The sequence below is a fragment of the Nicotiana tabacum genome, chromosome 16 (assembly GCF_000715075.1).
Source record: "Nicotiana tabacum cultivar K326 chromosome 16, ASM71507v2, whole genome shotgun sequence".
In the NCBI taxonomy this organism is placed as follows: domain Eukaryota; kingdom Viridiplantae; phylum Streptophyta; class Magnoliopsida; order Solanales; family Solanaceae; genus Nicotiana; species Nicotiana tabacum.
The window spans coordinates 24,612,996-24,626,578 of NC_134095.1; the positions used below are offsets into that span (position 1 = coordinate 24,612,996).

Below are 13,583 nucleotides of genomic sequence, written 5' to 3' on the forward strand. Positions count from 1 at the left end.
AGAAAGTCACTTGCAGTGATAGAGTGTCTTTTGAACTAGAAATTGAGCATAGAAAACCAAATAATAAAATCTGCAAGAACTGAAAGTACTCAAGCAGAAAATGTTCATTGGCACTATACTGCTTCTCTTTGGAGACTGAAGTAGTTTACAAGGAAAGTCAGGTTTTGTTCAACATATATAGTAACTAGTGATATCTCCCGAATCAAGATCCATGTATGACATTAAGACATTCTGTATCACACGCTACCTTATCCAAGAGTTATCATAGGCTAATAAACCAAGAATCTACCAAGTAATGGTCTCACTAGTACGAGTACTAGAATTGTATTGCGGAAGCCAAACCAAATAATAAATAAGACAACAATAAAAGAACACCAAAATTTACGAGGTTCGGCCAATTTTGCCTACTTCCTCGGACACAACCAATATTTTATTCCACTCCAAAAATACAAGTGAAATAATACTAAAGAGAGAAGATACAAATGTCTTAAGAAGATAAGCTGGCAAATGAGAGGTGTGTTTAAATCCTAAATATTAGGCCTCATTTTATAGGGTGAAATTATCACCTAATTCATTCCCCAACCGATGTGGGATGTTTTGACATATTCAACAAATTGAATAAAGATGGTTCTTTTCTTTGCACCAAAAGACTTATGCAGGTTTAGGTATTTGGAGGTAAATTGACCTTTTTCAATAGATATCCATCTAGTGCTCAAGCCTTAAAAACACATCAAACTTTTTACTATTACCACGTCTCTGTTGTAGGTACTCCAGTTTGAGAATACAAGTAAGTAAATAAAATGTACTTTCACATACTTTAACATGGTTTTAAAACACACAAAGATTCGCAGTTCTAATCACACTGCCGTCATTATCAAAAAGAATTTCCAATGTGCTTGGACCATGAAAAGAAATCAGACCGCACATGAGGGGTTGTGTTGAGAATATAATTAAGTAAATACAAGTGTGCTTTAACAATTTAAACATTTAAATGAGATGGTTATCTATTTAGATACTACGTAGAGCAAAATGCTGCAATGTATTAACCTCTGGTTCATATTATTTGTCTTTTTAACTTTTTGTACACCCTTAAGAAAGACATAATAATCTTAATTATAATAATATTTGTCTAAATTATCCTTTATCTCTCTAAAATATTTTCCTTGATCAACTTTACGCTTATTGTAGTGTAGCATGGGAGAATTTGGAAGAAAAATAATAATATTCCTTTCATCCCAATTTATTTGATATACATAATTCGAATTTCAAAAGTCAAACAAGTTTTTCTTTGACCAAGATTTTTTCACATGATCTTTAAACTTTTTGAAGTGTTAGTTATTGTGACTTATAGTAATTTTGTGTAGTTTCCAAACATATAAATTTTATTTAAGAAAAAACTAAAAATTTTATGTCCGAATTCGCGGTCAATATTGAAAAAGTTGACTCTCAAAATTTGAATTGTATCGAATAAATTGGGATGGAGGATTAATTTTTAATTTCTTAAATGTCTCAAAATAAATTTAGGTTACAAAAATGATAAAAATAATGTGGACAGGAGGTAGTATTAATCTTCTTCACACGAAGGCAGATATTTCTACGTTTGGAACATGGCATTGTCCATTATCGACTATTGTGTTTTCCTTGACATAAGAAGTGTATTGATTGTTTCAAGCTACTTCAGTTTGTTCGTCACCTTTCCAAATCTGCATTTTATTTTAGGCCACTGTTTGTTGACTTCATTTTTAAAGTGGAGGTTTCGAATTATGTTGAAAAGTTGGCTGATGATTATTTCTTTTTCCCACCGAATATGGCCTTGACATCTTTTTCATTGCTTGCTCTTGTGGTAAAATACCTGCTGCAAGTTTGCATGCAAAGAAATTAGATGTAGGTTTAATTGACGAATTCTTGAAAATAGAGTTTGTCAAAATCCTTGGCCTTGACGAATTCGTTACCATGGACAGGTGCGTTTTGTGTGCTAGACATGTTTCAGCCTGAAAATCAACAAATCTTGACAAGAAAAAGTGTAAAGATAACATGTGTAACGAAAATCAGCAAAGAAACAATCACTATTATCTTTAGCCCCACGGTGGACGCCAAACTGTTTACCTCAAAAATACGAGTAACAATTAAATACGATTTGTGATTTTAAAGATATGTGATTTATTCCAATACTAGTGAATATACAAGTAATATTAGGTTTAAGTAAGAAGAATTGATGAACCAAACCAGCATCGTTAGAGCAATAAGGACCTCGAGCTCGATTATCTCGGGGGCCTCGAGGTGAGTTAAGAGCAATAAAATATGAACAATAAAGTAAAAATAATAAAGTTGAAGAACAATTGTGGAGCACAGTAAACGAGAAAAGCATAGTAGAATATTCTATTGCAGTGAATGAGATGATCCCATTTATTGGGGTCCCATTTATTGTAGAAATGTAAAGAAACCAACGTTGAGAATTTTCTTTTTATATTGAATGAATGATCTGTTGTACAGAGATGATGTATAAATACAAGGAAGAAAGGAATCTAGGGTAAAAACAGAAAGGCCAAGTGGCATTCTATTACTCACTACTCTATAACTAATTTTTATTCTCTATAACTGAATAGAAGAAAAATGATTGGGGTCCCATTTATTGTAGAACTGTAAAGAAACCAACGTTGAGAATTTTTCTTTTGTATTGAATGAATGATCTGTTGTACAGAGATGATGTATAAATACAAGGAAGAAAGGAATCTAGGGTAAAAACAGAAAGGCCAAGTGGCATTCTATTACTGACTACTCTATAACTAATTTTTAGTCTCCCTAACTGAATAGAAGATAAATGCAAAAGATAAATAATTACAAGTATAAAGTGTAATTTATTCTGATCTTCTAGAAGAGTTGGCCTTCCAGCTGCTTCCGATGGTCCAGTAATAAGCCCAATAGAAATGGCCCAGTAGAAAATAAGGCCCAAGTCCAAGTCTTCTTTACAGATCAAAGCATAAGACATATTAACACATTTCGGATAAAACAAAGCTAACCTTAGAAACATCAAACTACTTCTTCATCTTCTCTAACTTTCTCAGAAATTAGGGTAACACCAACACCCCCCCCCCCAAGTTGGAGGGGGAGGAACGAACACCCAACTTTCCCAATAGATTCCGATGAAGAGGACCGGTGAGAGGTTTAGTGAAGGGATCTGCAAGCTGAGAATCAGATCTAACAAAAGAAAGAGAGATAAGCTGAGTAAGAAATTGCTGTCGCACGGAGTGACAGTCGATTTCGACATGCTTGGTGCGTTCATGGAACACGGGATTTTTTGAGATATGAAGTGCGGCTTGTCTATCAGAATGAAGAGGAACAGGTAAAGAAATGAGGATAGACAAATATTCAAAGAGGTGAACCAACCAAGTGAGCTCAGCTACTACCCGTCTTATGGAACGGTATTTTGCCTCAGCAGAACTAAGAGAGATGGAAGTTTATTTCTTGGACTTTCAAGAAATAGGAGAAGAGCCCAGGGAGATGTAAAAACCACTGACTGGCCGGCGGGATTCAAGACAAGTGCCCCAATCAGAGTCACAAAAAGCGAGGAGCTGAAATGAAGGTGAGGCAGACATAAAAAAACCAAGGCCTGGATCTTTTAAAAGATAACTAAGTACTCGATAAGCAGTATCAAGATGTGGTTGGCGTGGGTTTTGCATGTATTGACTGAGGTGTTGGACAGTGAAAGACAGGTCAGGCCTAGTGTGGGTAAGATAATTAAGCTTACCCAGAAGATGACGATATAAGGTCGGATCCTTCACAGGATCCCCTGTTTTGGCAAGCAATTTGATAGAAGAATCAAGAGGTGAAGAGGCAGCAGACAAATGCAAAGATGTAAATTCGTGCAAAAGATCCAGAGTAAACTTTCTCTAAGATAGAATCAATCCTTGATGTTCTCTAATGACCTCCATGTCAAGAAAAAATGTAAGAAACTAAGTTCCATAATTTTGAATTCCTGATTGAAAAACTCTTTTAAAGCATGTAGTTCAGCATCATCATTACCTATTAATAGAATGTCATCTACACATACCGCAACAATAGAGATAGAGGAACCTATCTTTTTGAAGAATAATGAATAATCATTCAAAGGGTGAGTGAAACCTTTAAAACTCAGGGCTGCAGTAAGCTTAGCATACCACTGACGAGAAGCTTGTCGGAGTCCATATAGAGATTTCTTTAATTTGCATACATGATTAGGAGAAGATGGTGTGATACCTGCTGAAAATTTCATGTAGACTTCTTCAATTAAATCCCCATGTAAAAATGCATTATTCACGTCTAATTGATAGTCCCCATCCCTTTTTAACAACTGTAGCAAGTATGTACCTTATTGTGGTCATCTTGACCACAGGGGAATACATTTCATTAAAATCAATGCCTTCTCTCTGAATGTCTCCCCTTACAACCAACCCAGCCTTCAATCTTTCCACAGAACCATCAGAATGTTGTTTAATTTTGTAAACCCACTTACATGTCAAAGTTTTCTTCCCTGGTGGTAACTCTATCATATCCCAGGTCTTATTGAGCTCAAGAGCCTCAATCTCCTTTGCCATAGCATCCTGCCACCATGGATGGTGTGGTTCCTGTGTAAAACTAATAGGTTCATGAAGATTAGAAAGAGAGTTGAGCATATGTTGGTTGGTAGAAGAGAGACCACTAAAAGAAACAAAATGAGGTGTCACAGGAGTGAGGAAACAGGAAGTGCTCACATTAGTGAGATGTAGGGAATTGAAAATGTAATCATTGAGATAGGCAAGAGGGATGTGTGGCCTGGAAGACTTTCTGATGAGATTTTCTAAGTGAGGTTCAATTTCAAAGGAAGGAAACATAGGAGTAGGACTACGTGATGGAGATTGAAGTTTCTGAGGTACAGTTAGAGGTATGATGTGTTGAAGGAAGAGGAGATGAGATAGGTGAGGCAATAAGAAGAGTAGAGACTAGTGAGGCGAGTGGTGTGTTAGAGGCATGAGAAGAGGGAGTAACTGGTGTAAGTTCTAAAATAGGCACATAAGTAGGATAGAAGTTAGCAGTAGGCAAAGTAGGATTAGAGGAAAGACTGGAATTAATTGTAGCAAAAGGAAAAAATTCCTCATGAAACACAACATCCCTTGAGATGAAAGTTCTCATAGTTTTGAAATTAAGCAATTTATAACTTTTCTTACCATGTGGATACCCTAATAAGACACAAGCAACAACCCTAGGTGCAAACTTGGTTTTGTGATATGGAGGAGTAGAAAAAAAAACATAAACAACCAACACACCTTAACATTGAGTAGTTTGGCTTGGTTTAGAAAAGTATCTCATAAAGTGTTTTAGATTGTAAAATTCTTGAAGAAAATCTGTTGATTAAAAAGGTAGCAGTGAGTAGACAATCCCCCCAATATGATATGGGTAAGTGTGACTGGTATGACAAAGCCTTAGAAGTTTCTAACAAATGCTTATGCTTTCTCTCCACAACTCAATTTTGTTGTGGAGTATGTACACAAGTGGTTTGGTTTATAATTCCTTGGGATTGAAACAATTTTGATTGTATTTTGCCATTGTCTAACTCAAAAGCATTGTCTGTTCTAACAATTTGTACCTTTGTGTGAAATTGCCTTTCTACCATAACTAAGTAGGACTTGAGAGCTGTAAAAGCATTAGATTTGGTACTTAATAAGTAAGTCCAAGTACCTCTAGTAAAATCATCCACAATGGTGAGGAAGTAGTTAAAACCATTAGAAGTAGGGGTGCTATAAGGTCCCTACGTATCCACATGTATCATTTCAAAAGTATTCTTGATTGATATAGAACTTGTGGGGAAAGGAAGCTTAGATTGTCTTGCCATAGGGCAAATAGCACAAGGACTAGAAAAACTAGAACAAGAATGAACATAATCTGATGAGATTTTCTTCATATTTCTCAAAGGTAAATGGCCTAATCTATAGTGCCATAACTTTTCTTTTACATTAGGATTAGAAAAAATAAAACAGGAATTAAAAACAACATTGGAATGTGCATTCCTTTTGGAAACAGAAAAACTACTAGAATTAGATAGATTCTTAGAGGCAGCTGCTGAATGACTAGTTCTGAGAATGTAAAGCCCTCCTTCTTCTTTACCAATCTCCATAGGGCTCTTCAGTGAAGGCCCTGCAATAGAATACAAGAATAAGGGGTGAATAAGACATACTTCTTGAGTTGTTTCCATAATTTATGTACAGATAAGAGGTTATATCTAAAAGATTGTATATACAAAACATCATGTAAAACCATATCAGGAAACAAAGAAACTGAACCTGAGTGTGTCACCTTAACTCTATAGAAATTTGGAAGCTTAACCATAGGGGGTTTAGGTAAGGCTTTATAGTGAATAAAGAATTTTTTGTTAAAATATATATGTTCTGTTGCTCCACTATCTAATATCCATGAATTGTTGTTAATTTGAATGAAACATGCATAAGAATCAAAGAATTTTGTCATACCAGCACATCTCACATTGGCTGAAGGTTCAGAGGTGCTTGTACTCTGTTGTCACAACTTCACCTGTTGAAGAAGCTGCATCAATTCTGCCATATTTTCTTGGGTGAGAGACTGAACATTTTTTGCAGTATTACTTGTTTGCACACTTTCTTCATTTGAGCTGAAAACATTACTTGCTTGCACCTGCCCTTTTCCTTGAAACTTTCTCTAATTTGTAAACTTAAAATCAGTTGGGAAATCATGAATTATGTAGCATTGATCAATGGTATGACCTGATTTTTTACAGTAGGTACAAATACCAGTAGCCTTCTTAGAGTTGAGGAAACCATTTTGACCTCTATTATTCTTGAACCTTTTGAAGTTTGCTGCCTGATTGTTATTTGCTGTCTGATTGTTAGAAATAAAAGAAGTTGATTCCCCAGGATAAGCTGGTGTAGCATGGATTTCTCTTTGTTTTTCATCTTGAATGACCAGAGAATAAGCTTGTCCTATAGAGGGTAAAAGGGAAGATAGGAGTATGTTTCTCCTTACCCCAATGAAAGTGTCATTTAGACCTATTAGGAATTGTAAAAGTCTTTCATCTTGATGTGCTTTGTGTGACTTAGCCTTAGCCCTACACTCACAATCACACACACAAGCAAAGAATGTATTAAGTGCATCAAGTTCATCCCAAAGGCTTTTTATCTTAGTGAAGAAAGTAGACACACTTGTGTTCCCTTGGACCACACCACTAAGTTCCTTTTGCAATTGAAACAGCTTTGCTCCATTTGTCTGACCAAATCTGTCCTCCAGGACACTCCACAAGTCTTTTGCACTCTGAGAGTAGAGCACACTTTCAGCTATTTCTTTTGACAATGAGTTCAACAACCAAGAGAGGACCATATCATTGCTACGAGCCCAAGCCTTTTGCAGTCCAGAATCTGCCTCAGGGACAACTAGGGATCCATCAATGAACCCTAGTTTGTTCTTGGCAGAGAAAGCAATCACAACAATTCTCATCCAACCTTCATAGTCTTTGCCATCAAAGACTTAAGAAACTAAGTTCATACCTGGATAATCTGAGGGATGAAGGTAATAAGGGTGAGCTAAGTCAACAATTCCTGTTGTGAGAGAAGCTGCAGGTGCAGTAACTTGCGTAGTGGAAGAAGTATTGTCAGGGGTTTCAGTAGAACCCATTACTGAGTGAATGAGGAAGGAAAATGATGAAGATTATGTGATAGATTTTGAAATGTTCAAGAGTATATTTAACTCTGATACCATGTAGAAATGTAAAGAAACCAACGTTGAGAATTTTCCTTTTGTATTGAATGAATGATTTGCTGTACAGAGATGATGTATAAATACAAGGAAGAAAGGAATCTAGGGTAAAAACAGAAAGGCGAAGTGGCATTCTATTACTGATTACTCTATAACTAATTTTTATTCTCTATAACTGAATAGAAGATAAATACAAAAGATAAATAATTACAAGTATAAAGTGTAATGTATTCTGATCTTCTAGAAGAGTTGGCCTTCCAGCTGCTTCCAATGATGGTCCAGTAATAAGCCCAATAGAAATGGCCCAGTAGAAAATAAGGCCCAAGTCCAAGTCTTCTTTACAGATCAAAGCATAAGACATATTAACACATTTCGGACAAAACAAAGCTAACCTTAGAAACATCAAAATACTTCTTCGTTTTCTCTAACTTTCTCAGAAATTAGGGTAACACCAATATTTATATAGTAGGGGAAAATCCTAATATGGTACATTTTTAATTATGGTAAAGAATTCTATTGGTACGACTGTTTAACAACCTAGTACGGACTCATACTATTTCGTACAAATCTTATCCCATAATTTATGCCTTGATCCATATGTCCTTGAGAAATTCCTGCTCTTTCTTGAGTGTCATCGAAATGGAATTCCCTCGAGGGAGGTCGTACCAGGCCTTCGATTTGCTCTCGAGGTATGCATTTTCCAGTCAGATCTGGTCTTTACTTTGTGTTGTCGAACTTGAGCCCGAGGTACTGTTAAGTCCTCGAAATCGAGTTCTCCGATTTGGACCGTATACAATGTGTTAGCTTTTAAGAGGAGGAAACTTGTCCCTCATTGAAAACATAAAGAAAGGAATGGGTTTGAATATTCCGAAAGATGTTTTGGAGGGAAATTAGAATTTCACTTGGGCACTAGAGCCGATTAAATAGTCGGAAGTTAACATTTTTAGTCATCTATTAATTTTGTTACTTGACAAATAACATTTTTAAATTATCAAAATGTTTTAACAGTTATTGGTTTTGAAAAGATGACTATTGATTTTGTCGGTAGACAAAGGTTGAGTCTGTTATTTTTTAAAGACACCTAAAATATTTATAAATACCCTATTTCTCTCTAAAACCAAATACATTATAAAAAGCATCTTCTTCTCTTTATGCTATCTACAATTCACAAAGTTTGTTCTAGTGATAAAACTAATACTCAAATTTTATAGGCTTTGTAGTATCGGAAAAGAATTCTGCCATAATCCTTGCAATGAAAGTAAAAGACTTAAATTCATTAAGGACAATAAATACACTATCAAAGGCCTAATTATTTCTGACACTACTTTAGGGAGGCAAACAGACATGGTCAACACATAAACTAGCTTCGTTGAGTCTCAGACATCGATCGTTAACACATCTTCTTCACAAGCTTGGAAGGTTTGCCGAGACAGATTGGAGAACTCATGCAACTGGACAAGTGGGAGATGGCTACTTCCAGTTCCAGAAATAAACACCTAAAGGCTGCGGAGATTCAATTCGACCCACCTTGAAGATGCATGGCCTGTTTTGTTTATTTCAGTAATTTTCTTTTGTTTTCACGTCTGAATTTTTTCACTTGATCAGTAGAGATTGGAATGCTAATCTGTCAAATTTCACAAAAAAAAAAAAAAGAAGTCATCACCACCTAACGTTTTCAATAATCTAAACCTCCATTTGAAAATGAAGTCATCAATAGTAAGCCTAAAATAAATGCAAACTTTGTGAATATCGAAAGCTCCAGTTTTTGAAAAGGTCAGCTAGCCAACAACAATCAATCCAAACTTCCAAACTTACACTGAATAATATCCACATTCATATGAAGAAGATCAATAGTACATTCCAGCACTTACTTTGCCCCATGTAGCACCTACAACATAGCAGCTAGCAGGTACAATTGTTTTATGCTTCTTAGTTAAGGCCTTGACCACTATATATATGTTTATTGAATCCAAATTCCAAAAGGGTCGATCGGTCAACTTCTTTCTTTTTTTCTTTTGTTTGTATTTATGAGACCAGTACTTGGTAGATAGCTTGGTTTAGTAGTTGCTGATAAACTTTGGATAAGGTTGCATGTGATAAAGCGCGCAGTTCTTTAATGTCTTAACACGGATATTTGATTTTGGCTGATACTATCACTTGTTTCTATGATCATTAATTGTCTTCACTTCTCTCCAAACGATATGATTCTGTACCTGAATAGGCTGAAGAGATGGCTTAAAAAAGAATAGGGTAATTAATATTGACAAAACTGGTCTCGACTTTCACTGGAAGGCAAGGACTAATTTTTCAGCAAGGCTGCAAATGGAAAGTTTTCTGCTTATGCTTCAGTTCTTATTGCAGATATTATTATGTGCCTTCCTATGCTCTATATCTAGTGCAAAAGATACTATCACGTCATCTGACTTTCTAACAGATGGTAAAACCATCACTTCATCTGATGGAAGCTTTGAAATGGGATTTTTTTCCCCTGGTAGTTTCACGAATAATTTGTATGTTGGAATATGGTATAAGCATGATTTACCTGACAAGTCTGTGGTATGGGTTGCCAATAGAGCAATTCCACTCAACAATACAACAGGTGTTATGTTGAAAATCATCGATCCAGGGCGACTTGCTCTTCTCGCTGCTTCAAATACAATCATGTGGTGTACTAATACGTCGAGACCTTTGGCTGTGAAGAATCCAGTTGCACAGTTGTTGAATTCGGGGAATCTTATTGTAAGAGATGCAAATGATAGTGAACCTGAGAACTTCATGTGGCAGAGTTTTGATTATCCTACAGATACACTCTTACCGGGCATGAAGCTTGGTAAGAACTTTGTGACTGGTCAAGAATTTTACCTCTCCTCGTGGAAGAATGAATATGATCCAGCTCCAGGAGAATATACATTTCATTGTGATCCTACTGGATATCCACAAGATGTCATGAGGAAAGGTAAAGTTAAGGTGTTCAGTGGCGGACCATGGAATGGTCTTCGCTGGAGTGGTGTACCAGGACTAACAAAAAATCCCATTTATACATTTAGGTTGGATTTCGATGAAAAGAAAGCATTTTACAGCTTCATGCTACAGGATAGTTATGTTATATCCAAATTAACCTTGAATAATCATGGTATGCTTAAGCGTTGGACGTGGGATGAGAAGAGACAGGAATGGCACGTTTACTTGGCATCACCAGCAGATACCTGTGACAATTACGGAACATGTGGTGCATATGGTAGTTGCAACATCATACTTTCTCCTGTATGTAGTTGCTTAGACAAGTTTGTGCCTAAACATCCAAGAAATTGGGCAAAGACAAACTGGTCCGGCGGGTGTGTTAGAAGGACACCCCTTAATTGCCAGAATGGAGATGGATTTCTCAAGTACTCTGGTATAAAACTTCCAGATACACAGTATTCTTGGTTTGATGTGAGTATGACACTCCAAGAGTGTAAACGAGCTTGCTTAAAGAACTGCTCTTGTGTGGCTTACTCAAATCTTGATATACGCAATGGTGGAAGTGGCTGTTTGCTTTGGTATGGTGATTTAATTGACATTCGAGAATTACCTGGAGGACAGGACATTTACATAAGGATGGCTACATCAGAGTTAGGTAAACTTTGTGTGACAAATTTTATGCTATTTTGATCAATAAGGAGTATTAGCTGAATCAACTAAACTTCCTAATAGTCAGCTTTAGTTGTTTTTTCGGTTAGCTATTTGTTAGAAATTCACATAGTATGTCCAGTAGGGAGCTTTGGTTACAATTGAGGAACCTTATTTTTCCATGTACATTTAGTTTATTTACCCTCCATGTTCTTTTTCCTTTTTCAGGCTCGAGGAAGAAAACGAAACTACTTGTGTTGAGTCTGTCGTTATTTATTGGAGTGGCTGTGGTTGGCTTGACTATAGGTTTGTATACTTGGACAAAGAAGAACAAGAGGAAGCTGAATTTGAAAGATGATGACCTAGACCTTCCACTGTTTGCCCTATCAACTATAACTAAAGCAACCTCTAATTTCTCAGCTGAGAACAAGCTTGGAGAAGGTGGATTTGGATCTGTTTACAAGGTAACATTGTAAGCTTATGAATCATTCTTTAAGCAAATAATATGTACTATAATTGAGAGTAAACAGATGACAGTTTTGAATTATTTAGCCATCTATATGTTATGGCATCATAGGGGATCCTGGAGGGAGGACAAGAAATAGCTATAAAGAGGCTCTCAAAGTCTTCCTCGCAAGGAGTTAATGAGTTCAAGAATGAAGTTATTTGCATTGCCAAACTTCAGCATCGAAATCTTGTGAAGCTTATAGGTTGCTGCGTTGGAGGAGAAGAAAAAATGCTGGTCTATGAATTCATGCCCAACAGAAGTCTAGATTTCTTCATATTTGGTCTGGTTACTTTCTCTTAACTCAAAGAACCTATATATTTTTTTCATTCAAAGAACCTATATTAGTACACATAACAAAGTTAATAGTTTGATCAAGTTTTAGCTGCACTTTCTTACAATATTATTCTCAGTTTTCTAACAGATGACCCTTTAACAGATGAAAAGAAGAGCACGATACTCAACTGGCCTAAGCGCTTCAACATCATCAATGGAATTGCTAGAGGACTTCTGTATCTCCATCAAGATTCTCGGCTAAGAATTATCCACAGAGATCTTAAAGCTAGTAACATTCTGCTAGATACTGACATGAATCCCAAGATATCAGATTTTGGCATAGCTAGAACTGTGATAGGGAATGAGACTAGTGCTAATACACACCATGTGGTTGGGACACAGTAAGAAATTTAATGCCACCACTTTTTAGCATTTATCTTATTTATTATATTCTCTGTCTAACACTATTACTGTTTAATATGTGATGCAGTGGCTACATGTCCCCAGAGTATGTGGTCGATGGTGTTTTCTCAATTAAATCAGATGTATTTAGCTTTGGTGTGTTAGTGCTAGAGATAATCAGTGGCAGGAGGAACAGAGGATTTTCCCATGGAAGTCGCAATATCAACCTTCTCGGACATGTAAGACCTGTATGTTAATTAAAGATGATTTAAGTTTTGTGCATTGAAAGGTGTAAACAAATACTTATATATGCAGACCATTTGTAAGTAATTGCAAGTGATAATGTAACTAATATGTTATCACAAGGTTAAGCTACACTGATAGTGCAAAAAATCTTAATTGTCAGTATATATAACTTGAATCCATTAAAGACGCATCAACTAGTTCCTTGATTCTGTACTGCTTGTGTTATTTAACAGGCGTGGAGACTTTACAAAGAAGGTAGAACATTGGAGCTAATTGATGTGCATCTAACAGATTCGTGTTATTTTTCTGAATTGCTACGGTTAATTCATGTCGCTCTGTTATGTGTACAACAACGTCCAGAAGACAGACCAGACATGTCTGCAGTTGTTATGATATTGGCTAATGACGCCGTTTTGCCTCAAGCTAAGGAACCTGGTTTTTTCACAGGAAGCAAATTTACTGATTCTGATTATTCTTCAACCAAATATACAACAAATGAAGTTACCATCACACAGTTAGATCCCCGGTAAATTAAGTTACAGATTTATACAGATTTTTACAGAAGGGTTTCCATATGTATCTTACTATTAAGATTGTACATTTTATGAGTTGTATCTAATTAGGAACGAACTTCGTGTATACATCAGGTTTGTTAGATTAAGTCTAGGATGAGCATTAGTTCCAAAATTAGGTGAGATGGACCCTTCTTCTTCTATTTCCTTGATTGTGAATCCTTGCTATGAATTTTAAAGTTCACTGATATTAAATGCTTGTTCATATATTGGGCCAGGACTAAATCAAAGCCCAT

General features: G+C 36.0%; 1 protein-coding gene and 1 long non-coding RNA gene across 3 annotated transcripts; one reads left to right on the forward strand and one right to left on the reverse strand.

Moving 5' to 3' along the window:
• Positions 1–1,485: 1,485 nt before the first annotated feature.
• On the reverse strand, positions 1,486–2,455 carry LOC107796450 (uncharacterized). Its single transcript, XR_001650402.2, has 2 exons — positions 1,953–2,455; positions 1,486–1,855 (listed from the first exon to the last, which is right to left on the reverse strand). It is a non-coding gene; the product is annotated as an uncharacterized LOC107796450 (long non-coding RNA).
• A 6,616-nt stretch (positions 2,456–9,071) lies between these two features.
• Positions 9,072–13,566, forward strand: LOC107772784 (G-type lectin S-receptor-like serine/threonine-protein kinase At4g27290). 2 transcript variants are annotated; one of them, XM_075232657.1, is made up of 7 exons: positions 9,077–9,646; positions 10,311–11,353; positions 11,575–11,810; positions 11,924–12,134; positions 12,291–12,528; positions 12,618–12,768; positions 13,009–13,563. In XM_075232657.1, the coding sequence occupies exons 2-7, from the start codon at positions 10,342–10,344 to the stop codon at positions 13,303–13,305; spliced, it is 2,145 nt and encodes a 714-aa protein (XP_075088758.1). In that variant the 5' UTR covers positions 9,077–9,646; positions 10,311–10,341; the 3' UTR covers positions 13,306–13,563. The 2 variants fall into 2 exon arrangements, with proteins under 2 accessions (XP_075088757.1, XP_075088758.1); XM_075232656.1 differs by having other exon boundaries at positions 9,072–11,353; positions 13,009–13,566.
• Positions 13,567–13,583: the final 17 nt, after the last annotated feature.

Bases quoted from the DNA above. Each gene is read 5' to 3' on its own strand.
- LOC107772784 (XM_075232656.1), top strand. From the start codon at position 10,060: ATGGAAAGTTTTCTGCTTATGCTTCAGTTCTTATTGCAGATATTATTA. The intron at 11,811-11,923 runs GTAACATTGTAA...ATGGCATCATAG, and splicing joins GATTTGGATCTGTTTACAAG to GGGATCCTGGAGGGAGGACA. The intron at 12,529-12,617 runs GTAAGAAATTTA...TATGTGATGCAG, and splicing joins CACCATGTGGTTGGGACACA to TGGCTACATGTCCCCAGAGT.